At 54.1% G+C, this 27,198-nt stretch overlaps 2 protein-coding genes across 17 annotated transcripts in view; both read right to left on the minus strand.

Moving 5' to 3' along the window:
* The window catches only part of CTTN (cortactin), a 31,259-nt gene extending 10,121 nt beyond the window's left edge, over window positions 1-21,138 (minus strand). Inside the window, 8 exon segments of the mRNA XM_072119103.1 lie at window positions 1,439-1,549; window positions 1,820-1,874; window positions 2,007-2,117; window positions 3,728-3,830; window positions 3,832-3,855; window positions 6,142-6,215; window positions 6,711-6,791; window positions 20,984-21,138. Coding sequence (XP_071975204.1) covers window positions 1,439-1,549; window positions 1,820-1,874; window positions 2,007-2,117; window positions 3,728-3,830; window positions 3,832-3,855; window positions 6,142-6,215; window positions 6,711-6,791 — 559 coding nt within the window. The 5' untranslated portion in view covers window positions 20,984-21,138.
* A 2,783-nt stretch (window positions 21,139-23,921) lies between these two features.
* The window catches only part of PPFIA1 (PTPRF interacting protein alpha 1), a 67,681-nt gene continuing 64,404 nt past the window's right edge, over window positions 23,922-27,198 (minus strand). For 14 of the 16 annotated variants that reach the window (XM_072119107.1, XM_072119104.1, XM_072119105.1 and 11 more), the window contains 2 exons: window positions 26,645-26,715; window positions 23,922-25,830 (listed from right to left, as the gene is read on the minus strand). In XM_072119107.1, the coding sequence (XP_071975208.1) occupies window positions 26,657-26,715 (59 nt within the window). In that variant the 3' untranslated portion in view covers window positions 23,922-25,830; window positions 26,645-26,656. The remainder of the gene's footprint in view (window positions 25,831-26,644; window positions 26,716-27,198) is intronic. The other 2 variants (XM_072119109.1, XM_072119116.1) reach the window with 1 other exon arrangement.

A 27,198-nucleotide genomic window follows, 5' to 3' on the forward strand; every position in this document is an offset into this window, starting at 1 on the left:
CGCATCATTAAGGAGAAATGTTTCTTACACTCCTCCTGATTATTAACATCATCCTCTGCCATTATATGCACTGACACAGGAGAAGCCCAGAGATTCACACACAACACATCAGAGGGGAATCCACCAAGATTACACAATGTATCCACATTTTATTGTATTATTACAGACAGAGTTATTTTCTCATCTGCTCTATAACATGCTGCCTGCAGATAGGACACTATGGACAATGTGCTCAGCTCCTCCTGCTCTATAACATGCTGCCTGCAAATAGGACACTATGGACAATGTGCTCAGCTCCTCCTGCTCTATAACATGCTGCCTGCAAATAGGACACTATGTACAATCTGCTCAGCTCCTCCTGCTCTATAACATGCTGCCTGCAGATAGGACACTATGGACAATGTGCTCAGCTCCTCCTGCTCTATAACATGCTGCCTGCAGATAGGACACTATGGACAATGTGCTCAGCTCCTCCTGCTCTGTAACATACTGCCTGCAGATAGGACACTATGGACAATGTGCTCAGCTCCTCCTGCTCTATAACATGCTGCCTGCAGATAGGACACTATGGACAATGTGCTCAGCTCCTCCTGCTCTATAACATGCTGCCTGCAGATAGGACACTATGTACCATGTGCTCAGCTCCTCCTGCTCTATAATATACTGCCTGCAGATAGGACACTATGTACAATGTGCTCAGCTCCTCCTGCTCTGTAACATACTGCCTGCAGATAGGACACTATGTACCATGTGCTCAGCTCCTCCTGCTCTATAACATGCTGCCTGCAGATAGGACACTATGTACCATGTGCTCAGCTCCTCCTGCTCTATAATATACTGCCTGCAGATAGGACACTATGTACAATCTACTCAGCTCCTCCTGCTCTATAACATGCTGCCTGCAGATAGGACACAATGTACAATCTGCTCAGCTCCTCCTGCTCTATAACATGCTGCCTGCAGATAGGACACTATGCACAATGTGCTCAGCTCCTCCTGCTCTATAATATACTGCCTGCAGATAGGACACTATGTACAATGTGCTCAGCTCCTCCTGCTCTGTAACATACTGCCTGCAGATAGGACACTATGTACAATCTGCTCAGCTCCTCCTGCTCAATAACATGCTGCCTGCATACAGGATACTATGTACAATCTCCTCAGCTCCTCCTGCTCTATACCATGCTGCCTGCAGATAGGACACTATGTACAATCTCCTCAGCTCCTCCTGCTCTATAATATGCTGCCTGCAGATAGGACACTATGTACAATCTCCTCAGCTCCTCCTGCTCTATAACATGCTGCCTGCATACAGGACACTATGTACAATCTTCAGCTCATCTTGCTCTATAACAATCTACCATGAGAATCAGTAACACCCTTGTCCACGGGCGGTTCCATGGGGTTAGGTTGTTTCCTTCCTCATTTTGTCACTGACCTTTCTGGGATTCGTGTTTCTCCGTTTTGCCCTTGTAGTCGAAGCCGACGGCGCTCTTGTCCACGCGGTCGGCCTGTACCCCGAATTTACCCCCAAAGCCACTGACGTAATCTGCAAAAAATAATCATTTATTCATGTAGATGGATAATTCTGCAGTCAGTGACCTCTCTGCTGGAATCATGTGGACAGTGCGGCTCAAGAGCTCGCAATCTACTGCCCTCCGCCTCGTACTGTGGACAAGCAGCGACTCCACCCACAACTCCATAAAGCGATTGCTTAGAGCGACACTGAGCAGGCAGGGGGCGCTGTGAGCTGTGCAGGACAGTGAGTGCAGCTCAGAGACGTCCTGTGTGTGACCTGGCGTCTAGCGGCGATCCCTACCTTTCTGGGACGCGTGTTTCTCGGTCTTCCCCTGGTACTCGAAGCTCATGGCCGACTGCAAAGGACGAGATCGGAGATCAGGACACGATCAGGTGACACATTGTATCTGATACCGAGGCAGTACCTCCAGGTCACCAGCAGGGGTCGCTGACCCCCACAATCCCCTGTAATGAGGGGGAGACCTCACCTGATCCACGCGATCGGTCTGGACACCAAACTTCCCTCCAAATCCCTTCACGGAGTCGAGCTGGGAGCAGTGCTGGGAGAGCCGGGCCTGGTACTCGTGCCCCACCGCCGACTGCAGGGAGAAGGAGCCCCTGGTGAGAGCCCGCAGTGCTCCGAAACCAGCACAACATGTGACCTGCCCCCCCTGCACCAGTATAACCAGTCACCTGCCCCCCCCCTGCACCAGTATAACCAGTCACCTGCCCCCCCCCTGCACCAGTATAACATGTGACCTGCCCCCCCCTGCACCAGTATAGCCAGTCACCTGCCCCCCCTGCACCAGTATAACCAGTCACCTGCCCCCCCTGCACCAGTATAACCAGTCACCTGCCCCCCCTGCACCAGTATAACCAGTCACCTGCCCCCCCTGCACCAGTATAACCAGTCACCTGCCTCCCCTGCACCAGTATAACCAGTCACCTGCCCCCCCCCCTGCACCAGTATAACCAGTCACCTGCCCCCCCCCCTGCACCAGTATAACCAGTCACCTGCCCCCCCCCCCCTGCACCAGTATAACCAGTCACCTGCCCCCCCCCCCTGCACCAGTATAACCAGTCACCTGCCCCCCCCCCCTGCACCAGTATAACCAGTCACCTGCCCCCCCCCCTGCACCAGTATAACCAGTCACCTGCCCCCCCTGCACCAGTATAACCAGTCACCTGCCCCCCCTGCACCAGTATAACCAGTCACCTGCCCCCCCCTGCACCAGTATAACCAGTCACCTGCCCCCCTGCACCAGTATAACCAGTCACCTGCCCCCCCTGCACCAGTATAACCAGTCACCTGCCCCCCCTGCACCAGTATAACCAGTCACCTGCCTCCCCTGCACCAGTATAACCAGTCACCTGCCCCCCCCTGCACCAGTATAACCAGTCACCTGCCCCCCCTGCACCAGTATAACCAGTCACCTGCCCCCCCTGCACCAGTATAACCAGTCACCTGCCCCCCCTGCACCAGTATAACCAGTCACCTGCCCCCCCTGCACCAGTATAACCAGTCACCTGCCCCCCCTGCACCAGTATAACCAGTCACCTGCCCCCCCTGCACCAGTATAACCAGTCACCTGCCTCCCCTGCACCAGTATAACCAGTCACCTGCCCCCCCCTGCACCAGTATAACCAGTCACCTGCCCCCCTGCACCAGTATAACCAGTCACCTGCCCCCCCCTGCACCAGTATAACCAGTCACCTGCCCCCCCCTGCACCAGTATAACCAGTCACCTGCCCCCCCCCTGCACCAGTATAACCAGTCACCTGCCCCCCCTGCACCAGTATAACCAGTCACCTGCCCCCCCTGCACCAGTATAACCAGTCACCTGCCCCCCCCTGCACCAGTATAACCAGTCACCTGCCCCCCCTGCACCAGTATAACCAGTCACCTGCCCCCCCTGCACCAGTATAACCAGTCACCTGCCCCCCCCCTGCACCAGTATAACCAGTCACCTGCCCCCCCCTGCACCAGTATAACCAGTCACCTGCCCCCCCCTGCACCAGTATAACCAGTCACCTGCCCCCCCCTGCACCAGTATAACCAGTCACCTGCCCCCCCCTGCACCAGTATAACCAGTCACCTGTCCCCCCCTGCACCAGTATAACCAGTAACCTGCCTCCCCCCCCCCCCTGCACCAGTATAACCATGTATATACATGTATACAGCGCCCCCTAGTGATACGATGTGCTGCACCTTGTCCATGCGGTCCTGCTCCACTCCGAACTTCCCTCCGTAGCCGTGCGAGGCCTTGGGCCCATCCTCCAGCTCCTGCTGCTTCAGGGACTTGTGCTCCAGGGACACTCTCCCGCAGGGTGTGAATACTGCCCAAACCGAGAGAGAATACAGTAATAATACACAAAGAAACGGGAACACGAGACGTCACTGAGCGCACAGCAAGAGAGACCCAAATACTACAAGTGCAATGCAGAGACCTGTCAGCAGGGGGAGCCAAGTGTCATGAGGTGGACCTGTACATTATTATCTACTGTGACCACCAGGAGGCGCCATACTATGTAAGTATATGACCACCAGGGGGCGCCATACTATGTAAGTATATGACCACCAGGGGGCGCCATACTATGCAAGTATATCACCACCAGGGGGAGCCATACTATGTAAGTATATGACCACCAGGGGCGCCATACTATGTAAGTATACGACCACCAGGGGGCGCCATACTATGTAAGTATATGACCACCAGGGGGAGCCATACTATGTAAGTATATGACCACCAGGGGGCGCCATACTATGTAAGTATATGACCACCAGGAGGCGTCATACTATGTAAGTATATGACCACCAGGGGGCGCCATACTATGTAAGTATATGACCACCAGGGGGCGCCATACTATGTAAGTATATGACCACCAGGAGGAGCCATACTATGTAAGTATATGACCACCAGAGGAGCCATACTATGTAAGTATATGACCACCAGGGGGCGCCATACTATGTAAGTATATGACCACCAGGAGGAGCCATACTATGTAAGTATATGACCACCAGGAGGAGCCATACTATGTAAGTATATGACCACCAGGAGGAGCCATACTATGTAAGTATATGACCACCAGGAGGAGCCATACTATGTAAGTATATGACCACCAGGAGGCGCCATACTATGTAAGTATATGACCACCAGGAGGCGCCATACTATGTAAGTATATGACCACCAGGAGGCGCCATACTATGTAAGTATATGACCACCAGGAGGAGCCATACTATGTAAGTATATGACCACCAGGGGCGTCATACTATGTAAGTATATGACCACCAGGAGGAGCCATACTATGTAAGTATATGACCACCAGGAGGAGCCATACTATGTAAGTATATGACCACCAGGGGGCGCCATACTATGTAAGTATATGACCACCAGGGGGCGCCATACTATGTAAGTATATGATCACCAGGAGGCGTCATACTATGTAAGTATATGACCACCAGGAGGAGCCATACTATGTAAGTATATGACCACCAGGAGGAGCCATACTATGTAAGTATATGACCACCAGGAGGCGCCATACTATGTAAGTATATGACCACCAGGAGGCGCCATACTATGTAAGTATATGACCACCAGGAGGAGCCATACTATGTAAGTATATGACCACCAGGAGGCGCCATACTATGTAAGTATATGACCACCAGGAGGAGCCATACTATGTAAGTATATGACCACCAGGAGGAGCCATACTATGTAAGTATATGACCACCAGGAGGAGCCATACTATGTAAGTATATGATCACCAGGGGGCGCCATACTATGTAAGTATATGACCACCAGGGGGCGCCATACTATGTAAGTATATGACCACCAGGAGGAGCCATACTATGTAAGTATATGACCACCAGGGGGAGCCATACTATGTAAGTATATGACCACCAGGGGGCGCCATACTATGTAAGTATATGACCACCAGGGGGCGCCATACTATGTAAGTATATGACCACCAGGAGGAGCCATACTATGTAAGTATATGACCACCAGGAGGAGCCATACTATGTAAGTATATGACCACCAGGAGGCGCCATACTATGTAAGTATATGACCACCAGGAGGCGCCATACTATGTAAGTATATGACCACCAGGGGGAGCCATACTATGTAAGTATATGACCACCAGGAGGAGCCATACTATGTAAGTATATGACCACCAGGGGGCGCCATACTATGTAAGTATATGACCACCAGGAGGCGCCATACTATGTAAGTATATGACCACCAGGGGGCGCCATACTATGTAAGTATATGACCACCAGTGGGCGCCATACTATGTAAGTATATGACCACCAGGGGGCGCCATACTATGTAAGTATATGACCACCAGGGGGCGCCATACTATGTAAGTATATGACCACCAGGGGGCGCCATACTATGTAAGTATATGACCACCAGGAGGAGCCATACTATGTAAGTATATGACCACCAGGGGGAGCCATACTATGTAAGTATATGACCACCAGGGGGAGCCATACTATGTAAGTATATGACCACCAGGGGGAGCCATACTATGTAAGTATATGACCACCAGGGGGCGCCATACTATGTAAGTATATGACCACCAGAGGGCGCCATACTATATGTACGCAGGGAGACGACTTACTTGATGTGCTCCTGGTGCCCGGACCCTTCCACGGTTTTCGCTCCCCACCTCTGCTCCTTCTCACTGAGGTCGTTCTTATGAAAAGAAACAATGAAAATCTTATTATTCAGATTCTGCTTCTTTTTAAACATAATTTATTTCAGTTCCAGGAGTGAAGACAATTGTATCCAGTCCAGACAATGCTCTGTGAGCTAAACAGCCTGCAGAACGATACAATGTAACAAACTATCAGAGAGATGTGTGCAGCTGCAGCCCATGTGTTTAGCTCACAGAGCATTGTCTAGACTTGTAGACTAGCAGGAAAAGCCATGCACAGGGTTACAGCCTCTGAATAGAAACACGGAGGCTCCCAGTCCCTGACAGCAAGCAGAGGTGATGAAAAGTAATCACAGTCTAAGAGGTTTGGAAGATTCCATCTTCTGGGGTGGATTACATTGTTAATAGATCGAGAGAAAAAAAATGAAGAGGAGGGGGCACGGGGTGCAGGGAGGGGGCACGGGGGTGCAGGGAGGGGGCACGGGGGTGCAGGGAGGGGGCACGGGGGTGCAGGCAGCGCCTCGTCTCCTCACCACAAAGTCCGGGTCTGTCTCCCAGTCGTCTCCGTCATCCTGAGAGATGGAAAGGGAATGTCCCACTGCAGATTTCCACATCTGGAAGATAAAAGCCGCAGTCACATCACAGGAGCGGAAGCAGAATGGAGATCACTCACCCCCCTCCCCCACATCACATCTATTACATAGAACTACAACTCCCAGCAGCTACAATCCTGGAACACAAATCCATATATCACAGTCCTGCTGCTACTAACAACATACACAAAGGTCTGATTACACATCTCTCCAGGGACAATACATAACACTGGCTGCAGAGAGCACAGAGCACAGCAGTGTGAGGTCTGATTACATATCTCTCCAGGACAATACATAACACTGGCTGCAGAGAGCACAGAGCACAGCAGTGTGAGGCCTGATTACACATCTCTCCAGGGACAATACATAACACTGGCTGCAGAGAGCACAGAGCACAGCAGTGTGAGGTCTGATTACACATCTCTCCAGGGACAATACATAACACTGGCTACAGAGAGCACAGAGCACAGCAGTGTGAGGTCTGATTACACATCTCTCCAGGGACAATACATAACACTGGCTGCAGAGAGCACAGAGCACAGCAGTGTGAGGTCTGATTACACATCTCTCCAGGGACAATACATAACACTGGCTGCAGAGAGCACAGAGCACAGCAGTGTGAGGTCTGATTACACACCTCTCCAGGGACAATACATAACACTGGCTGCAGAGAGCACAGAGCACAGCAGTGTGAGGTCTGATTACACATCTCTCCAGGGACAATACATAACACTGGCTGCAGAGAGCACAGAGCACAGCAGTGTGAGGTCTGATTACACATCTCTCCATGGACAATACATAACACTGGCTGCAGAGAGCACAGAGCACAGCAGTGTGAGGTCTGATTACACATCTCTCCAGGGACAATACATAACACTGGCTGCAGAGAGCACAGAGCACAGCAGTGTGTGGTCTGATTACACATCTCTCCAGGGACAATACATAACACTGGCTGCAGAGAGCACAGAGCACAGCAGTGTGAGGTCTGATTACACATCTCTCCAGGGTCAATACATAACACTGGCTGCAGAGAGCACAGAGCACAGCAGTGTGATGTCTGATTACACATCTCTCCAGGGACAATACATAACACTGGCTGCAGAGAGCACAGAGCACAGCAGTGTGAGGTCTGATTACACATCTCTCCAGGGACCATACATAACACTGGCTGCAGAGAGCATAGAGCACAGCAGTGTGAGGTCTGACCACACATCTCTCCAGGGACAATACATAACACTGGCTGCAGAGAGCACAGAGCACAGCAGTGTGAGGTCTGATTACACATCTCTCCAGGGACAATACATAACACTGGTTGCAGAGAGCACAGGGCACAGCAGTGTGAGGTCTGATTACACATCTCTCCAGGACAATACATAGCACTGGCTGCAGAGAGCACAGAGCACAGCAGTGTGAGGTCTGATTACACATCTCTCCAGGGACAATACATAGCACTAGCTGCAGAGAGCACAGAGCACAGCAGTGTGAGGTCTGATTACACATCTCTCCAGGGAAAATACAGAACACTGGCTGCAGAGAGCACAGAGCACAGCAGTGTGAGGTCTGATTACACATCTCTCCAGGGACAATACATAACACTGGCTGCAGAGAGCACAGAGCACAGCAGCGTGAGGTCTGATTACACATCTCGGGGACTATACATAACACTGGCTGCAGAGAGCACAGAGCACAGCAGTGTGAGGTCTGATTACACATCTCGGGGACTATACATAGCACTGGCTGTGGTCTGATGACATATCCTTTTAAGAACAGTTTATGAGTAAGTAGTAATAATAATCATTATTTCTATGGCCCCATCATATTCTGCAGCTTTACACATCATAGGGGACAAATACAGATAAAACTTTACATTACATAGTACAACAGCCACAGGAGGTAGGGCCCTGATCACAAGAGCTTACAGTCTATGAGGATGAGGGGTGACACAAGAGCTTACAGTCTATGAGGATGAGGAGGTGACACAAGAGCTTACAGTCTATGAGGATGAGGGAGGTGACACAAGAGCTTACAGTCTATGAGGATGAGGAGGTGACACAAGAGCTTACAGACTATGAGGATGAGGGGTGACACAAGAGCTTACAGTCTATGAGGATGAGGAGGTGACACAAGAGCTTACAGTCTATGAGGATGAGGGGTGACACAAGAGCTTACAGTTATGAGGATGAGGGGTGACACAAGAGCTTACAGTCTATGAGGATGAGGGGGTGACACAAGAGCTTACAGTCTATGAGGATGAGGGGGTGACACAAGAGCTTACAGTCTATGAGGATGAGGGGGTGACACAAGAGCTTACAGTCTATGAGGATGAGGAGAGACACAAGAGCTTACAGTCTATGAGGATGAGGAGGTGACATAAGAGCTTACAGTCTATGAGGATGAGGGGTGACACAAGAGCTTACAGTCTATGAGGATGAGCTGGTGACACAAGAGCTTACAGTCTATGAGGATGAGAGGGTGATACAAGAGCTTACAGTCTATGAGGATGAGGAGGTGACACAAGAGCTTACAGTCTATGAGGATGAGGGTGACACAAGAGCTTACAGTCTATGAGGATGAGGAGAGACACAAGAGCTTACAGTCTATGAGGATGAGGGGGTGACACAAGAGCTTACAGTCTATGAGGATGAGGGGGGTGACACAAGAGCTTACAGTCTATGAGGATGAGGGGGTGACACAAGAGCTTACAGTCTATGAGGATGAGGGGGTGACACAAGAGCTTACAGTCTATGAGGATGAGGAGGTGACACAAGAGCTTACAGTCTATGAGGATGAGGAGGTGACACAAGAGCTTACAGTCTATGAGGATGAGGGGGTGACACAAGAGCTTACAGTCTATGAGGATGAGGAGGTGACACAAGAGCTTACAGTCTATGAGGATGAGGAGGTGACACAAGAGCTTACAGTCTATGAGGATGAGGGGGTGACACAAGAGCTTACAGTCTATGAGGATGAGGGGGGTGACACAAGAGCTTACAGTCTATGAGGATGAGGGGGTGACACAAGAGCTTACAGTCTATGAGGATGAGGAGGTGACACAAGAGCTTACAGTCTATGAGGATGAGGAGGTGACACAAGAGCTTACAGTCTATGAGGATGAGGAGGTGACACAAGAGCTTACAGTCTATGAGGATGAGGAGGTGACACAAGAGCTTACAGTCTATGAGGATGAGGAGGTGACACAAGAGCTTACAGTCTATGAGGATGAGGGGGTGACACAAGAGCTTACAGTCTATGAGGATGAGGAGGTGACACAAGAGCTTACAGTCTATGAGGATGAGCTGGTGACACAGGACGTATAAGTATTATCACACTGGGTTTCCTCAGGACATTGTGCAGGACATTATGAGCGGTCCCGGGGGTCTCTGGCTCTTGTCTGTGTGTCCTCCATGTCTCTGGTACTCAGAGTCCTCCGCAGTGATTGTGTTATCTCCTGGGTCCTTGTGTTTACTAGACCCGGAGCTCGCGCTCTTCTAATGACAAGCAACAGCGATAACAGACGCAGCAGAGACCTGAGCCAGACCCCCGGACCCCCCTGTGACCCACGTGCTCCGCTCTAGAACAAAGTGGTAGACAAACAGCAATCATGACACATCAACAAGCGGGCACCAGAGCGCTGGCAGCGGGCGCCCTCCCGATACACACTTAACCCCTTGTGACCCGTATACCGCTATTCTCTACCCATACAAAGCATGGGGGGCCTGTGATCAGCAGAATCGGGGGGCCTGTGATCAGCAGAATCGGGGGGCTTCTCCAGGCCTGATCACTGTGATGTATATAATGTATGGAGCCGGTGCGGCCGCTCTCCGCTGACAGGATGCAGATGGACAGAGACGATTTATCACCAGCTCAATAATAGCAGCCGCTGCCAGGAGATAACAGCGGCCGCCATGACAGGTCCCAGGACGCTCCTCAATAAGAGCCATTTACTTACTGTACGAGAGGGAGGACACAGCCACTTACTGTCACTGACTACACCGCGCTATAGTGCTCGGTGCCCCCCTACACCGCGCTACAGTGCTCGGCGCCCCCCTACACCGCGCTACAGTGCTCGGCGCCCCCCTACACCGCGCTACAGTGCTCGGCGCCCCCCTACACCGCGCTACAGTGCTCGGGCGCCCCCCTACACCGCGCTACAGTGCTCGGCGCCCCCCTACACCGCGCTACAGTGCTCGGCGCCCCCCTACACCGCGCTATAGTGCTCAGCACCTTCCTACACCGCGCTACAGTGCTCAGCACCCCCCTACACCGCGCTATAGTGCTCAGCACCTTCCTACACCGCGCTATAGTGCTCAGCACCCCCCTACACCGCGCTACAGTGCTCAGCGCCCCCCTACACCGCGCTACAGTGCTCAGCACCCCCCTACACCGCGCTACAGTGCTCAGCACCTTCCTACACCGCCCTATAGTGCTCAGCACCCCCCTACACCGCCCTATAGTGCTCAGCACCTTCCTACACCGCGCTACAGTGCTCAGCACCCCCCTACACCGCGCTATAGTGCTCAGCACCTTCCTACACCGCGCTATAGTGCTCAGCACCCCCTACACCGCGCTACAGTGCTCAGCACCTTCCTACACCGCGCTATAGTGCTCAGCACCCCCCTACACCGCGCTATAGTGCTCAGCACCTTCCTACACCGCGCTACAGTGCTCAGCACCTTCCTACACCGCGCTATAGTGCTCAGCACCCCCCTACACCGCGCTACAGTGCTCAGCACCTTCCTACACCGCCCTATAGTGCTCAGCACCCCCCTACACCGCCCTATAGTGCTCAGCACCTTCCTACACCGCGCTACAGTGCTCAGCACCCCCCTACACCGCGCTATAGTGCTCAGCACCCCCCTACACCGCGCTATAGTGCTCAGCACCTTCCTACACCGCGCTATAGTGCTCAGCACCCCCCTACACCGCGCTACAGTGCTCAGCACCTTCCTACACCGCGCTACAGTGCTCAGCACCTTCCTACACCGCGCTATAGTGCTCAGCACCCCCCTACACCGCGCTATAGTGCTCAGCACTTCCTACACCGCGCTACAGTGCTCAGCACCCCCCTACACCGCGCTATAGTGCTCAGCACCCCCCTACACCGCGCTATAGTGCTCAGCACCCCCCTACACCGCGCTATAGTGCTCAGCACCCCCCTACACCGCCCTATAGTGCTCAGCACCTTCCTACACCGCGCTATAGTGCTCAGCACCCCCCTACACCGCCCTATAGTGCTCAGCACCTTCCTACACCGCGCTACAGTGCTCAGCACCCCCCTACACCGCCCTATAGTGCTCAGCACCTTCCTACACCGCGCTATAGTGCTCAGCACCTTCCTACACCGCGCTATAGTGCTCAGCACCTTCCTACACCGCGCTATAGTGCTCAGCACCCCCCTACACCGCCCTATAGTGCTCAGCACCTTCCTACACCGCGCTATAGTGCTCAGCACCCCCCTACACCGCGCTATAGTGCTCAGCACCCCCCTACACCGCGCTATAGTGCTCAGCACCCCCCTACACCGCGCTATAGTGCTCAGCACCCCCCTACACCGCGCTATAGTGCTCAGCACCCCCCTACACCGCGCTACAGTGCTCCTCGCCCCCTACACCGCCCTACAGTGCTCAGCACCTTCCTACACCGCGCTATAGTGCTCAGCACCCCCCTACACCGCCCTATAGTGCTCAGCACCTTCCTACACCGCGCTATAGTGCTCAGCACCCCCCTACACCGCGCTATAGTGCTCAGCACCCCCCTACACCGCGCTATAGTGCTCAGCACCCCCCTACACCGCGCTATAGTGCTCAGCACCCCCCTACACCGCGCTATAGTGCTCAGCACCCCCCTACACCGCGCTATAGTGCTCAGCACCCCCCTACACCGCGCTACAGTGCTCCTCGCCCCCTACACCGCCCTACAGTGCTCAGCACCTTCCTACACCGCGCTATAGTGCTCATCGTGTTACATCCCCGCTGTATGACCCAGTAAGATGTAATATGGGGTTCAGGGGGAGTCTCCACTGTATGAAGACCCCATAAGATGTGATGGAGAGGGGGGGGTGCAGGGGGTCTCTGCTGTATGAGGACCCTGTAAGATGTAATGGAGAGGTGCACGGGGGTCTCTGCTGTATGAGGACCCTGTAAGATGTGATGGGGGGGTCGCCGCTGTATGAGGACCCTGTAAGATGTAATGGGGGTGCAGGGGGGGGGTCACCGCTGTATGAGGACCCTGTAAGATGTGATGGGGGAGGGGGGGTGCAGGGGGTCTCCGCTGTATGAGGACCTTGTAAGATGTGATGGGGGAGGGGGGGTGCAGGGGGGTCTCCGCTGTATGAGGACCCTGTAAGATGTGATGGGGGGTCTCCGCTGTATGAGGACCCTGTAAGATGTAATGGGGGTGCAGGGGGGGGGGGTCTCCGCTGTATGAGGACCCTGTAAGATGTGATGGGGGGTCTCCGCTGTATGAGGACCCTGTAAGATGTGATGGGGGGTCTCCGCTGTATGAGGACCCTGTAAGATGTGATGGGGGGTCTCCGCTGTATGAGGACCCTGTAAGATGTAATGGGGGTGCAGGGGGGGGGTCACTGCTGTATGAGGACCCTGTAAGATGTGATGGGGGAGGGGGGGTGCAGGGGGTCTCCGCTGTATGAGGACCTTGTAAGATGTGATGGGGGAGGGGGGGTGCAGGGGGGTCTCCGCTGTATGAGGACCATGTAAGATGTGATGGGGGGTCTCTGCTGTATGAGGACCCTGTAAGATGTAATGGGGGTGCAGGGGGGGGGGTCTCCGCTGTATGAGGACCCTGTAAGATGTGATGGGGGGTCTCCGCTGTATGAGGACCCTGTATGATGTGATGGGGGAGGGGGCGTGCAGGGGGGTCTCCGCTGTATGAGGACCTTGTAAGATGTGATGGGGGGTCTCCGCTGTATGAGGACCCTGTATGATGTGATGGGGGTGCAGGGGGGGGGGGGTGCAGGGGGTCTCCGCTGTATGAGGACCCTGTATGATGTGATGGGGGTGCAGGGGGGGGGGGGGTCGCCGCTGTATGAGGACCCTGTATGATGTGATGGGGGTGCAGGGGGGGGGGGGTGCAGAGGGTCTCCGCTGTATGAGGACCCTGTATGATGTGATGGGGGTGCAGGGGGGGGGTGCAGAGGGTCTCCGCTGTATGAGGACCCTGTATGATGTGATGGGGGTGCAGGGAGCCCCCGCAGTCTCGTCTAGGCCGCTCGCTCTCACATCTGTAACCTGCCAATAATATTCTCATGACTCAGGGTCCTGGTCTTGCGCCAACATCATGGGATCAGCACATTCCCCCCTGGCCACAGACCCCCATAAGTGGTGCAATCTTAACCCTCTGCATCCCAGGTGCTACGGGGAGGACGCAGGTCTGTACACGATGTGGAACGTGAGAGCAGGAAGCAGTCGCCTGTCACACCCTGAGCGGACACTTCCCTCCTCCGTACAGACCTGCAGGGTTATCTGCTGCTCCCACACCTCCCCCGCCGCTGCCACAGCTGCTGCGTCACCTCACTCGCCCTATTCATACACATGGACAGACGCAGGGCGAGACCTCGGCTCAACGCAAAAATAACCAAACACGATGGGTCACCTGAGGAGCTCCCCACAAAGGCTCCAGTATAGGGGTCTCTATATGTAAGTGCGGACCCCCACACAATCCGCATAAACGTAATCCTACAACCACAGGCAAAGGATGCTGGGATCTGATTGCGGAGGTCGTGACCTTGATAAATCAGGGGTCACACACTGATACACGGGGGGATGAGCACATCTCATATTTGAGGTTTGGGTGAATGAAGAGTTCTGAAAATTTGTGCATCAATTTCCCAACATTTTCAGGATCTCTGTTTGCAGTCAGTGAATAGGGAGACTCTTGTCTTGGTGCGTCAAATCAGACTTGGCTGCGGTAGAGAATCCCTCTAACTATGTGCATGTAGTCACAGGGAGAGAATACGGGCAAAGCTGCAGACATAGTAGTATACGGGGAGAGGTATAAGGGGGGGCGGTAGTATACAGGGAGAGGTATAAGGGGGGGCAGTAGTATACGGGGAGAGGTATAAGGGGGGGCAGTAGTATACGGGGAGAGGTATAAGGGGGGGCGGTAGTATACGGGGAGAGGTATAAGGGGGGGCAGTAGTATACAGGGAGAGGTATAAGGGGGGGCGGTAGTATACAGGGAGAGGTATAAGGGGGGGCAGTAGTATACGGGGAGAGGTATAAGGGGGGGCGGTAGTATACGGGGAGAGGTATAAGGGGGGCAGTAGTATACGGGGAGAGGTATAAGGGGGGCAGTAGTATACGGGGAGAGGTATAAGGGGGGGCGGTAGTATACGGGGAGAGGTATAAGGGGGGGCGGTAGTATACGGGGAGAGGTATAAGGGGGGGCGGTAGTATACGGGGAGAGGTATAAGGGGGGGCGGTAGTATACGGGGAGAGGTATAAGGGGGGGCGGTAGTATACGGGGAGAGGTATAAGGGGGGCAGTAGTATACGGGGAGAGGTATAAGGGGGGGCGGTAGTATACGGGGAGAGGTATAAGGGGGGGCAGTAGTATACGGGGAGAGGTATAAGGGGGGGCAGTAGAATACGGGGAGAGGTATAAGGGGGGGCAGTAGTATACGGGGAGAGGTATAAGGGGGGGCAGTAGTATACGGGGAGAGGTATAAGGGGGGGCGGTAGTATACGGGGAGAGGTATAAGGGGGGGCGGTAGTATACGGGGAGAGGTATAAGGGGGGGGGGCGGTAGTATACGGGGAGAGGTATAAGGGGGGGGGCGGTAGTATACGGGGAGAGGTATAAGGGGGGGCGGTAGTATACGGGGAGAGGTATAAGGGGGGGCGGTAGTATACGGGGAGAGGTATAAGGGGGGGCAGTAGTATACGGGGAGAGGTATAAGGGGGGCAGTAGTATACGGGGAGAGGTATAAGGGGGGGCGGTAGTATACGGGGAGAGGTATAAGGGGGGGCGGTAGTATACGGGGAGAGGTATAAGGGGGGGCGGTAGTATACGGGGAGAGGTATAAGGGGGGCAGTAGTATACGGGGAGAGGTATAAGGGGGGCAGTAGTATACGGGGAGAGGTATAAGGGGGGGCAGTAGAATACGGGGAGAGGTATAAGGGGGGGGCAGTAGTATACGGGGAGAGGTATAAGGGGGGGCAGTAGTATACGGGGAGAGGTATAAGGGGGGGCGGTAGTATACAGGGAGAGGTATAAGGGGGGGCAGTAGTATACGGGGAGAGGTATAAGGGGGGCAGTAGTATACGGGGAGAGGTATAAGGGGGGGCGGTAGTATACGGGGAGAGGTATAAGGGGGGGCGGTAGTATACGGGGAGCGGTATAAGGGGGGGCGGTAGTATACGGGGAGAGGTATAAGGGGGGCAGTAGTATACGGGGAGAGGTATAAGGGGGGGCAGTAGTATACGGGGAGAGGTATAAGGGGGGCAGTAGTATACGGGGAGAGGTATAAGGGGGGGCAGTAGTATACAGGGAGAGGTATAAGGGGGGGGCAGTAGTATACGGGGAGAGGTATAAGGGGGGCAGTAGTATACGGGGAGAGGTATAAGGGGGGGCGGTAGTATACAGGGAGAGGTATAAGGGGGGGCAGTAGTATACGGGGAGAGGTATAAGGGGGGGCGGTAGTATACGGGGAGAGGTATAAGGGGGGGGGCGGTAGTATACGGGGAGAGGTATAAGGGGGGGGCGGTAGTATACGGGGAGAGGTATAAGGGGGGGCAGTAGTATACGGGGAGAGGTATAAGGGGGGGCGGTAGTATACGGGGAGAGGTATAAGGGGGGGCAGTAGTATACGGGGAGAGGTATAAGGGGGGGCGGTAGTATACAGGGAGAGGTATAAGGGGGGGCGGTAGTATACGGGGAGAGGTATAAGGGGGGGCAGTAGTATACGGGGAGAGGTATAAGGGGGGGCAGTAGTATACGGGGAGAGGTATAAGGGGGGCAGTAGTATACGGGGAGAGGTATAAGGGGGGCAGTAGTATACGGGGAGAGGTATAAGGGGGGCAGTAGTATACGGGGAGAGGTATAAGGGGGGGCGGTAGTATACGGGGAGAGGTATAAGGGGGGGCAGTAGTATACGGGGAGAGGTATAAGGGGGGCAGTAGTATACAGGGAGAGGTATAAGGGGGGCAGTAGTATAAGGGGAGAGGTATAAGGGGGGGCAGTAGTATACAGGGAGAGGTATAAGGGGGGCAGTAGTATACGGGGAGAGGTATAAGGGGGGGCGGTAGTATACAGGGAGAGGTATAAGGGGGGGCAGTAGTATACAGGGAGAGGTATAAGGGGGGGCGGTAGTATACGGGGAGAGGTATAAGGGGGGGCAGTAGTATACGGGGAGAGGTATAAGGGGGGCGGTAGTATACGGGGAGAGGTATAAGGGGGGCGGTAGTATACGGGGAGAGGTATAAGGGGGGGAAGTAGTATACGGGGAGAGGTATAAGGGGGGGCGGTAGTATACGGGGAGAGGTATAAGGGGGGGCAGTAGTATACGGGGAGAGGTATAAGGGGGGGCAGTAGTATACGGGGAGAGGTATAAGGGGGGCAGTAGTATACAGGGAGAGGTATAAGGGGGGGCGGTAGTATACGGGGAGAGGTATAAGGGGGGGCGGTAGTATACGGGGAGAGGTATAAGGGGGGCGGTAGTATACGGGGAGAGGTATAAGGGGGGGCAGTAGTATACGGGGAGAGGTATAAGGGGGGGCGGTAGTATACGGGGAGAGGTATAAGGGGGGGCGGTAGTATACAGGGAGAGGTATAAGGGGGGGCGGTAGTATACAGGGAGAGGTATAAGGGGGGGCGGTAGTATACAGGGAGAGGTATAAGGGGGGGCGGTAGTATACGGGGAGAGGTATAAGGGGGGGCGGTAGTATACGGGGAGAGGTATAAGGGGGGGCGGTAGTATACGGGGAGAGGTATAAGGGGGGGCGGTAGTATACGGGGAGAGGTATAAGGGGGGGCGGTAGTATATGGGGAGAGGTATAAGGGGGGGCAGTAGTATACGGGGAGAGGTATAAGGGGGGGCAGTAGTATACGGGGAGAGGTATAAGGGGGGGGCAGTAGTATACGGGGAGAGGTATAAGGGGGGCAGTAGTATACGGGGAGAGGTATAAGGGGGGCAGTAGTATACGGGGAGAGGTATAAGGGGGGCAGTAGTATACGGGGAGAGGTATAAGGGGGGCAGTAGTATACGGGGAGAGGTATAAGGGGGGCAGTAGTATACGGGGAGAGGTATAAGGAGTAGTAGTACATGGGGGTGCACAGATGGATGCAGGATGGGGGGGGGATGTGTGGGGTTTGGGTGCAGGATGGGGGGGGATGTGTGGGGTTTGGGTGTAGGATGGGGGGGGATGTGTGGGGTTTGGGTGCAGGATGGGGGGGGATGTGTGGGGTTTGGGTGCAGGATGGGGGGGATGTGTGGGGTTTGGGTGCAGGATGGGGGGGGATGTGTGGGGTTTGGGTGCAGGATGGGGGGGATGTGTGGGGTTTGGGTGCAGGATGGGGGGGGATGTGTGGGGTTTGGGTGCAGGATGGGGGGGGGATGGGGGGGGTTTGGGTGCAGGATGGGGGGGGGGGATGTGTGGGGTTTGGGTGCAGGATGGGGGGGGATGTGTGGTGTTGGGTGCAGGATGGGGGGGGGGATGTGTGGTGTTTGGGTGCAGGATGGGGGGGGGGGATGTGTGGTGTTTGGGTGCAGGATGGGGGGATGTGTGGGGTGTGGGTGCAGGATGGGGGGGGAAGTGTGGGTTTGGGTGCAGGATGGGGGGAAGTGTGGGTTTGGGTGCAGGATGGGGGGGGGTGGTGTTGGGTGCAGGATGGGGGGGAGGTGTGGGGTTTGGGTGCAGGATGGGGGGGAAGTGTGGGTTTGGGTGCAGGATGGGGGGAAGTGTGGGGTTTGGGTGCAGGATGGGGGGGAAGTGTGGGTTTGGGTGCAGGATGGGGGGAAGTGTGGGGTTTGGGTGCAGGATGGGGGGGAAGTGTGGGTTTGGGTGCAGGATGGGGGGAAGTGTGGGTTTGGGTGCAGGATGGGGGGAAGTGTGGGTTTGGGTGCAGGATGGGGGGGGGTGGTGTTGGGTGCAGGATGGGGGGGAGGTGTGGGGTTTGGGTGCAGGATGGGGGGGATGTGTGGTGTTGGGTGCAGGATGGGGGGGATGTATGGGGTGTGGGTGCAGGATGGGGGGGGATGTGTGGGGTTTGGGTGCAGGCTGGGGGGGGGGGGATGTGTGGGGTGTGGGTGCAGGATGGGGGGGATGTGTGGGTGCAGGATGGGGGGGGATGTGTGGGGTTTGGGTGCAGGATGGGGGGGGGGATGTGTGGGGTGTGGGTGCAGGAAGGGGGGGATGTGTGGGTGCAGGATGGGGGGGGGGGGTTTGGGTGCAGGATGGGGGGGGGATGTGTGGGGTTTGGGTGCAGGATGGGGGGGGGATGTGTGGGGTTTGGGTGCAGGATGGGGGGGGGGATGTGTGGTGTTTGGGTGCAGGATGGGGATGTGTGGGGTGTGGGGTGTGGGTGCAGGATGGGGGGGATGTGTGGTGTTGGGTGCAGGATGGGGGGGATATGTGGGGTTTGGGTGCAGGATGGGGGGGGGGGATGTGTGGGGTTTGGGTGCAGGATGGGGGGGGGGGGATGTGTGGGGTTTGGGTGCAGGATGGGGGGGGGGGGATGTGTGGGGTTTGGGTGCAGGATGGGGGGGATGTGTGGGGTTTGGGTGCAGGATGGGGGGGATGTGTGGGGTTTGGGTGCTGGATGGGGGGGGGATGTGTGGTGTTGGGTGCAGGATGGGGGGGGGGATGTGTGGGGTTTGGGTGCAGGATGGGGGGGGGGGATGTGTGGGGTTTGGGTGCAGGATGGGGGGATGTGTGGGGTTTGGGTGTAGGATGGGGGGGGATGTGTGGGGTTTGGGTGTAGGATGGGGGGGGATGTGTGGGGTTTGGGTGCAGGATGGGGGGGGATGTGTGGGGTTTGGGTGCAGGATGGGGGGGGATGTGTGGGGTTTGGGTGCAGGATGGGGGGGGATGTGTGGGGTTTGGGTGCAGGATGGGGGGGATGTGTGGGGTTTGGGTGCAGGATGGGGGGGGATGTGTGGGGTTTGGGTGCAGGATGGGGGGGGATGTGTGGGGTTTGGGTGCAGGATGGGGGGGGATGTGTGGGGTTTGGGTGCAGGATGGGGGGGGGTGTGTGGGGTTTGGGTGCAGGATGGGGGGGGGATGTGTGGGGTTTGGGTGCAGGATGGGGGGGGGGATGTGTGGGGTTTGGGTGCAGGATGGGGGGGGGATGTGTGGGGTTTGGGTGCAGGATGGGGGGGGATGTGTGGTGTTGGGTGCAGGATGGGAGGGATATGTGGGGTTTGGGTGCAGGATGGGGGGGGGGATGGGGGGGGTTTGGGTGCAGGATGGGGGGATGTGTGGGGTTTGGGTGCAGGATGGGGGGATGTGTGGGGTTTGGGTGCAGGATGGGGGGGGGATGTGTGGGGTTTGGGTGCAAGATGGGGGGGGGATGTGTGGGGTTTGGGTGCAGGATGGGGGGGGGATGTGTGGGGTTTGGGTGCAGGATGGGGGGGGATATGTGGGGTTTGGGTGCAGGATGGGGGGGATATGTGGGGTTTGGGTGCAGGATGGGGGTATGTGTGGGGTTTGGGTGCAGGATGGGGGGGGGGATGGGGGGGTTTGGGTGCAGGATGGGGGGATGTGTGGGGTTTGGGTGCAGGATGGGGGGATGTGTGGGGTTTGGGTGCAGGATGGGGGGGGGGATGTGTGGGGTTTGGGTGCAAGATGGGGGGGGGATGTGTGGGGTTTGGGTGCAGGATGGGGGGGGGATGTGTGGGGTTTGGGTGCAGGATGGGGGGGGGATGTGTGGGGTTTGGGTGCAGGATGGGGGGGGGATGTGTGGGGTTTGGGTGCAGGATGGGGGGGGGATGTGTGGGGTTTGGGTGCAGGATGGGGGGGGGGAGATGTGTGGGGTTTGGGTGCAGGATGGGGGGGATATGTGGGGTTTGGGTGCAGGATGGGGGTATGTGTGGGGTTTGGGTGCAGGATGGGGGGGGGGATGGGGGGGGTTTGGGTGCAGGATGGGTGACAGGGGGAGATAAGGGACAATGTAAGGAGCAGACAGGAAGCTGCGGGGGACATAGCGGAGGGAGAGACGCAGCAGAGACGCGCCGTGTGACGAGGTCCGGGCTCCTCACCCTGGTCCTGGTTCTGCTCCGGCCGCGGTTCGGTTCTTCTCTCTGGCGGGGGAGGGCTCTGGCTGTCGGTATCCCACTTCCTGTCTCTCCCGATCTGACGTCACTCGGCGTCACGTGATGATCCCGGTCTCCGCTCCCTTCCCTGAGCGCCGCGGTCACGTGACGCCTGGAATGTCACCTGGAGCGCAGCGCCCCCCGCGGCCGGGACTGGTATAGAGGATATACGGACGTGTGTAGAGGGGAACAGAGAGGAGGGTCCTGCCCTGTGTGTCCTGGAGGGTCAGGGATGTCACTTCCATCGCTTATATTCTATTCCAGAGCAGGAATCTCTAGGAAACATCCGGGGGTTCCGCCTACTACAAGCCCCGGGCCGGAGCAGAAGAAGAAACATCTAATGTCTAAGGTCCAGAAGGAAAGAATAATTATGGCTACAGGTGGTGGATATACAGTGTTACACAGGTGGTGGATATACAGTGTTACAGGTGGTGGATATACAGTGTTACAGGTGGTGGATATACAGTGTTACACAGGTGGTGGATATACAGTGTTACACGGGCGGTGGATATACACTGTTACAGGTGGTGGATATACAGTGTTACACAGGTGGTGGATATACAGTGTTACACAGGTGGTGGATGTACAGTGTTACACGGGTGGTGGATATACAGTGTTACACGGGTGGTGGATATACAGTGTTACACAGGTGGTGGATATACAGTGTTACAGGTGGTGGATATACAGTGTTACACAGGTGGTGGATATACAGTGTTACACAGGTGGTGGATATACAGTGTTACAGGTGGTGGATATACAGTGTTACACGGGTGGTGGATATACAGTGTTACACGGGTGGTGGATATACAGTGTTACACAGGTGGTGGATATACAGTGTTACACGGGCGGTGGATATACAGTGTTACACAAGTGGTGGATATACAGTGTTACACGGGCGGTGGATATACAGTGTTACACGGGTGGTGGATATACACTGTTACAGGTGGTGGATATACAGTGTTACACGGGCGGTGGATATACAGTGTTACACGGGTGGTGGATATACAGTGTTACACAGGTGGTGGATATACAGTGTTACACAGGTGGTGGATATACACTGTTACAGGTGGTGGATATACACTTACACAGGTGGTGGATATACACTTACACAGGTGGTGGATATACAGTGTTACACGGGTGGTGGATATACAGTGTTACACGGGTGGTGGATATACACTGTTACAGGTGGTGGATATACAGTGTTACACAGGTGGTGGATATACAGTGTTACACGGGTGGTGGATATACAGTGTTACACGGGTGGTGTGTATATACAATGTTACAGGTTATTGTAGCATCTGATGTCTCTGTTAACCCTTAGAAGGTATCACCAGGTTATTTATATTTGGCCTATTACATGGAACAGGAATCACTGGAGGCAGATTCCGGGCTCGGTCTCTGCACCGGATTTTCCCCGAGTCATATGAATCTGGTAAATCGATGGATTTCTTACTGCACCTACACGATGCGACCTTTACCACTGGATTTGACCTTCTCCAGACTTTCCGCAGTCGCCTTCATCTAATAGGTGAATTTCCTGCTGCATCATGCGGCAGACTCCAGGCTCGGTCTCTGCAGTCAGCAACAGATTCAACCTGGGATCCTCACCAGCAAAGGACCTGGCCAGACCCTGGATCTCCCGCCAGCCCTGAACTGGACCCTGGATCTCCCGCCGACACCGGACCGGGCCAGACCCTGGATCTCCCGCCAGCCCTGAACTGGACCCTGGATCTCCCGCCGACACCGGACCTGGCCAGACCCTGGATCTACCACCAGCCCTGAACTGGACCCTGGATCTTCCACCGGCACTGGAAAATGGATCTCCCGCCGACACCGGACCTGGCCAGACCCTGGATCTCCCGCCAGCCCTGAACTGGACTCTGGATCTTCCACCGGCACGGGAAAATGGATCTCCCGCCGACACCGGACCGGGCCAGACCCTGGATGTCCCGCCAGCCCTGAACCGGACCCTGGATGTCCCGCCAGCCCTGAACCGGACCCTGGATGTCCCGCCAGCCCTGAACCGGACCCTGGATGTCCCGCCAGCCCTGAACCGGACGTTGGATGTCCCGCCAGCCCTGAACCGGACGTTGGATGTCCCGCCAGCCCTGAACCGGACGTTGGATGTCCCGCCAGCCTTGAACCGGACCCTGGATGTCCCGCCAGCCTTGAACCGGACCCTGGATGTCCCGCCAGCCCTGAACCGGACCCTGGATGTCCCGCCAGCCCTGAACTGGACCCTGGATCTTCCACCGGCACTGGAAAATGGATCTCCCACCGACACTGGACCGGGCCAGACCCTGGATCTCCCGCCAGCCCTGAACCGGACCCTGGATCTCCCGCCTGCACCAGACCGGGCCCCGGACGTCCAGCCAGCAGATCGCTGGTTATGCCCCCTTTAAACACATTACCATAATTTCACAAGTTGATTTTAGAAGGAAGGAAGGATGGATGGATGGATAACAAATATGAGAAGGTCAGAGGGACCTGCAGCCCCCCTTTCTGCTTTCTGACCCCCTACTATCATGATATATATATTATAGGGGTTCTCTACCGACATACATGTTGTAACTTGCTAATCCATGGTGGTCTCAGTGATGGGACTCCCCACAGATCACGAGAACGGGGCTACATCTCATAGCACCGAGACGAAGAGAGCAGCTGTGAATGCAGGGCCCCTGTTCTAGTGATCCATGGGGGTCCCATTACAGGGACCCCCATGGATCAGCAAGTTAACCCCTATCCTGTGGATAGGGACTAACATGTATGTCACTGGAGATCCCCTTTAACCCACCGGATAAAGGTTATAAAAGGTGCACAGCCCCTTTAAGGGTAACAAAACCTTCCAGCTGAGCGGCGGATGATCCATCCAGACAGACGAGGATAATTTTCACAACATATTTATTGGCAGTGGAAAATGCTTCAGTATTTTATTGAAAGAAAAGCAATAAATAATACTGTGATAAAAATAGTCCAAAAAGGTACGTAGACTGTACATATATCGTTACATAATCAGGAAGTACACAAACAGGATTAGAAAACAAGAAACAAACAAAAATGTAACAAGGAATCCAAATTTATACATGAAAACAAAAAAACAGTAAGACAGCTTTATATAACGGCAATAAATAATACATCATGGATTTCAGACAGAACTGATTCGTAGTCGTAGTCGGAGCTTTGACAATTTTTTTTTTCTTTGAACATTACATCCGAGAAGAGAGGACGAACATCAACAGGATGGTGACCGGGGCTAAGAGGAGAATAACATGGTCCCGGGCCGGCAGTGGGTGGTCCGCCTGGCCCCGAGCCGGCAGTGGGTGGTCCGCCTGGCCCCGGCCTCGCCCTGCTCCTTCGGGAAGAAACAGAATGCAACTTAAAGAGAACAATGAAAAAGATAAGGCCTTTAGTATACAACAGGTTGCGCAGAGACAACCTACAATATCGGACAGGAGGATTTTAATTGGTCCTTACTGGCTCCCTGGGCTGCTACAAAGCCCCGCCTTATATTATATATCTATATATAGTGTCCATTGGGCGGGACAGAAGAGGCCAAGGAACATGCTATCTCCTTAAAGGGGTCGATTTGGATTGAGGAAAAGTTCTAGTTACACTGGAAACAGCGCCACTCTTACATGTGGGTCATGGCTGGTATTACAACCCTGCAGAATTAAAGGGGATTTCCAGGTTACAAAACATGGAAATTGTTGAGGGTCCAACACCTAGCACCCCCAAAGATTACAGACAATGTAACAAGAAGTTGAAGCGCCAGTCTCAGTCTAGTGGTTACACCACGTATTGCAGATGTGATCCAAGTTGTAGTGACTCGGCTCAGCCACTAGGCAGAGAATGACGCCGTCTGCTTCCTCTTCCATTGTCTGTTCTCCTGCTGCTGAGAACTGCTGATCTGTGGGGGTGCCAGGTGCCGGACCCCAACCAATCCGATATTCATGACCAATCCTTAGGATAGCTTATCAACATTTTTAACCCTGTGCAGACCTGCAATACCAAGCACGACCTGTAGATGAGAGTGGCGCTGTATATAGCGCTCCCGATCCAAGTTGACACCTTTAAAAACTTTTTTTTTTTTCTTTTATTTTACTCTAGAAAATGCTGCTATGGCTTTCTCTGATAGAACAGGACATAAAAAAACGTAACGATAAAACCGTTAAGAAAAGGAAAAAATGTACACGCCCCCCCCCCCTTTAATAAAATCCGACCAGGAGAAGGAGATCTGAAGCGACTTGGACTGAGTAAATCATTCTGAGGATTGCGGAGGGCTGGGGACACTTCACCGTCTTGTGCCAGATCATTGTTAATATCGATGTTTCCTAAGACTGTACAAAAATACAATAAAATAAAAAAAAAAAACAACCAAAAAAATTACACAAAAACTTTCCTGTCCGTCTCATTATGAAATATTACCCATAAATTACAATACTAGAATCATTTACAAAGCCGCCTGGTGATTCGTGCGGAGTTACAGTACATTCAGTAAGGAGGTCGCGGGGGGAGGGGCCTGAGGGGGGGAGGGGCATGAACGCGGAAACATGGAAAACAGGCTATGGAAAAGAAGAAATCAGAAATATGACAAGAAACGGTTAAAATTCTAAAATATTTCTCCTATCTATCATTTTTACTCGCTAAATTTAAAAACTCTGTATTAAAATATCTCAAAAGTGTCTGAAACAGCTTCGATTTGTACGGAGAACGCGTCCGGGGGGATCCGGAAAATGTGGAATCGAGGTGGGTTCAGATGTTGCATATTCATCTGTAGAAGTAATGAGGATAAACTGCAGGGGGGAGAAGGAGGAGAGAGAAGAGTCATTACGGAGGCTCAACACTTCTAAAAGCTACTGGCTACAATGTTACATCTTTCTATTGTTTAGAACTGGTGTATCCATGGTAACAGACTACAGACACACCCGATGTAGTCTGACCTTAGAGTTTTCTCGGACTTTCTACCATGTGACCCTATTGAAATCACAGGAGCAGCTCCCAGTCCTGCATAATTTACAGGTCTCCAGCTATAAGAGAATAGGGAGGGACCTTAAAATGTATCCAAGATCCTAAAATTTTTTTTTTAGATTAAATTTTTTAGGAAGTGAATCTGACCATTGATGAGGGGGTATAATTGATCTGATGCAACTCAATGTGATTGATCAACCAAGCTTCATCCTTATTCGTAGCAAAGGGATACACCCCCTTAAAGGGGCGGCCCACAATGTGACACTCTGCCATCCGAGTGTAAGATATTACAGAGGGGGCCCCTTGTATACACCGTAGTCACAGTCTTTGGATGATAGGTGGAGTCATACAATTCATAGAGGAGGTTTCCAAAAAGGGGACCTCCTCTATGACAGCCTCATTTCCAGTACATATGCAAATGAGGTATCTCTCTATTAGATCACATTCACTATGATTAAAGGGGTGTCCGTCACTAGAAAAACATGACTTCCAGGAAGTGCGCCACACCAGTTCACAGGCGGTGTCGGGTACTGCAGATCACTCCCAATCACTACAATGGATCCGACCTGTTATACCAGGCACCACTGTGTTTCTCTTAATCCTGGATGACCCCTTTAAATACTGTAAAGGGCGACTTACCGACTGATACCGTTAGCAGGAGTATGTCCTAATTGTGGCGGAATCCAGTCTTTGTATTCCAGACACATTACCTGTTAATAACCACAAGAGACATGCAAATCACGACATGCGGTTAGTGATCTGTTACCCGGGTAAGAGACTCTCACACATCATGAAGAGGGGCACAGGGTCAGTGCTTGGGTCTGACCTCTGGGACCCTCGGAGATCAGTGACCCATAGCAGAGCTCGGCCAGCGCCTCATACCATGCTGTGGGGCACTGACTCCCATAGACCTACATACAGAACATGTCAAGCACCAGCACCCCGTTCCTATGGAGCACCTCAGGGGACTTGCAGGCCCCCGTTTTAGCGATTACTGGGGGTCTTACTCCAAGTAATGAGACTATAATGTGGATGGGATGCGTATAACTGGGGGGATAACCCCTTTAAGGTTTGTTTACATCCAGGACCACACTGATCTGTGCTTCCTGCAGTCATAGGGGGCTTGTATTTTATGGGGCAGGATTGTAGGATTCTCCAAGTGCACTGGGGGGGGGGGGGGATGGGGTTCCTCA

Source organism: Engystomops pustulosus, chromosome 7 (assembly GCF_040894005.1).
Source record: "Engystomops pustulosus chromosome 7, aEngPut4.maternal, whole genome shotgun sequence".
Lineage (NCBI taxonomy): Eukaryota > Metazoa > Chordata > Amphibia > Anura > Leptodactylidae > Engystomops > Engystomops pustulosus.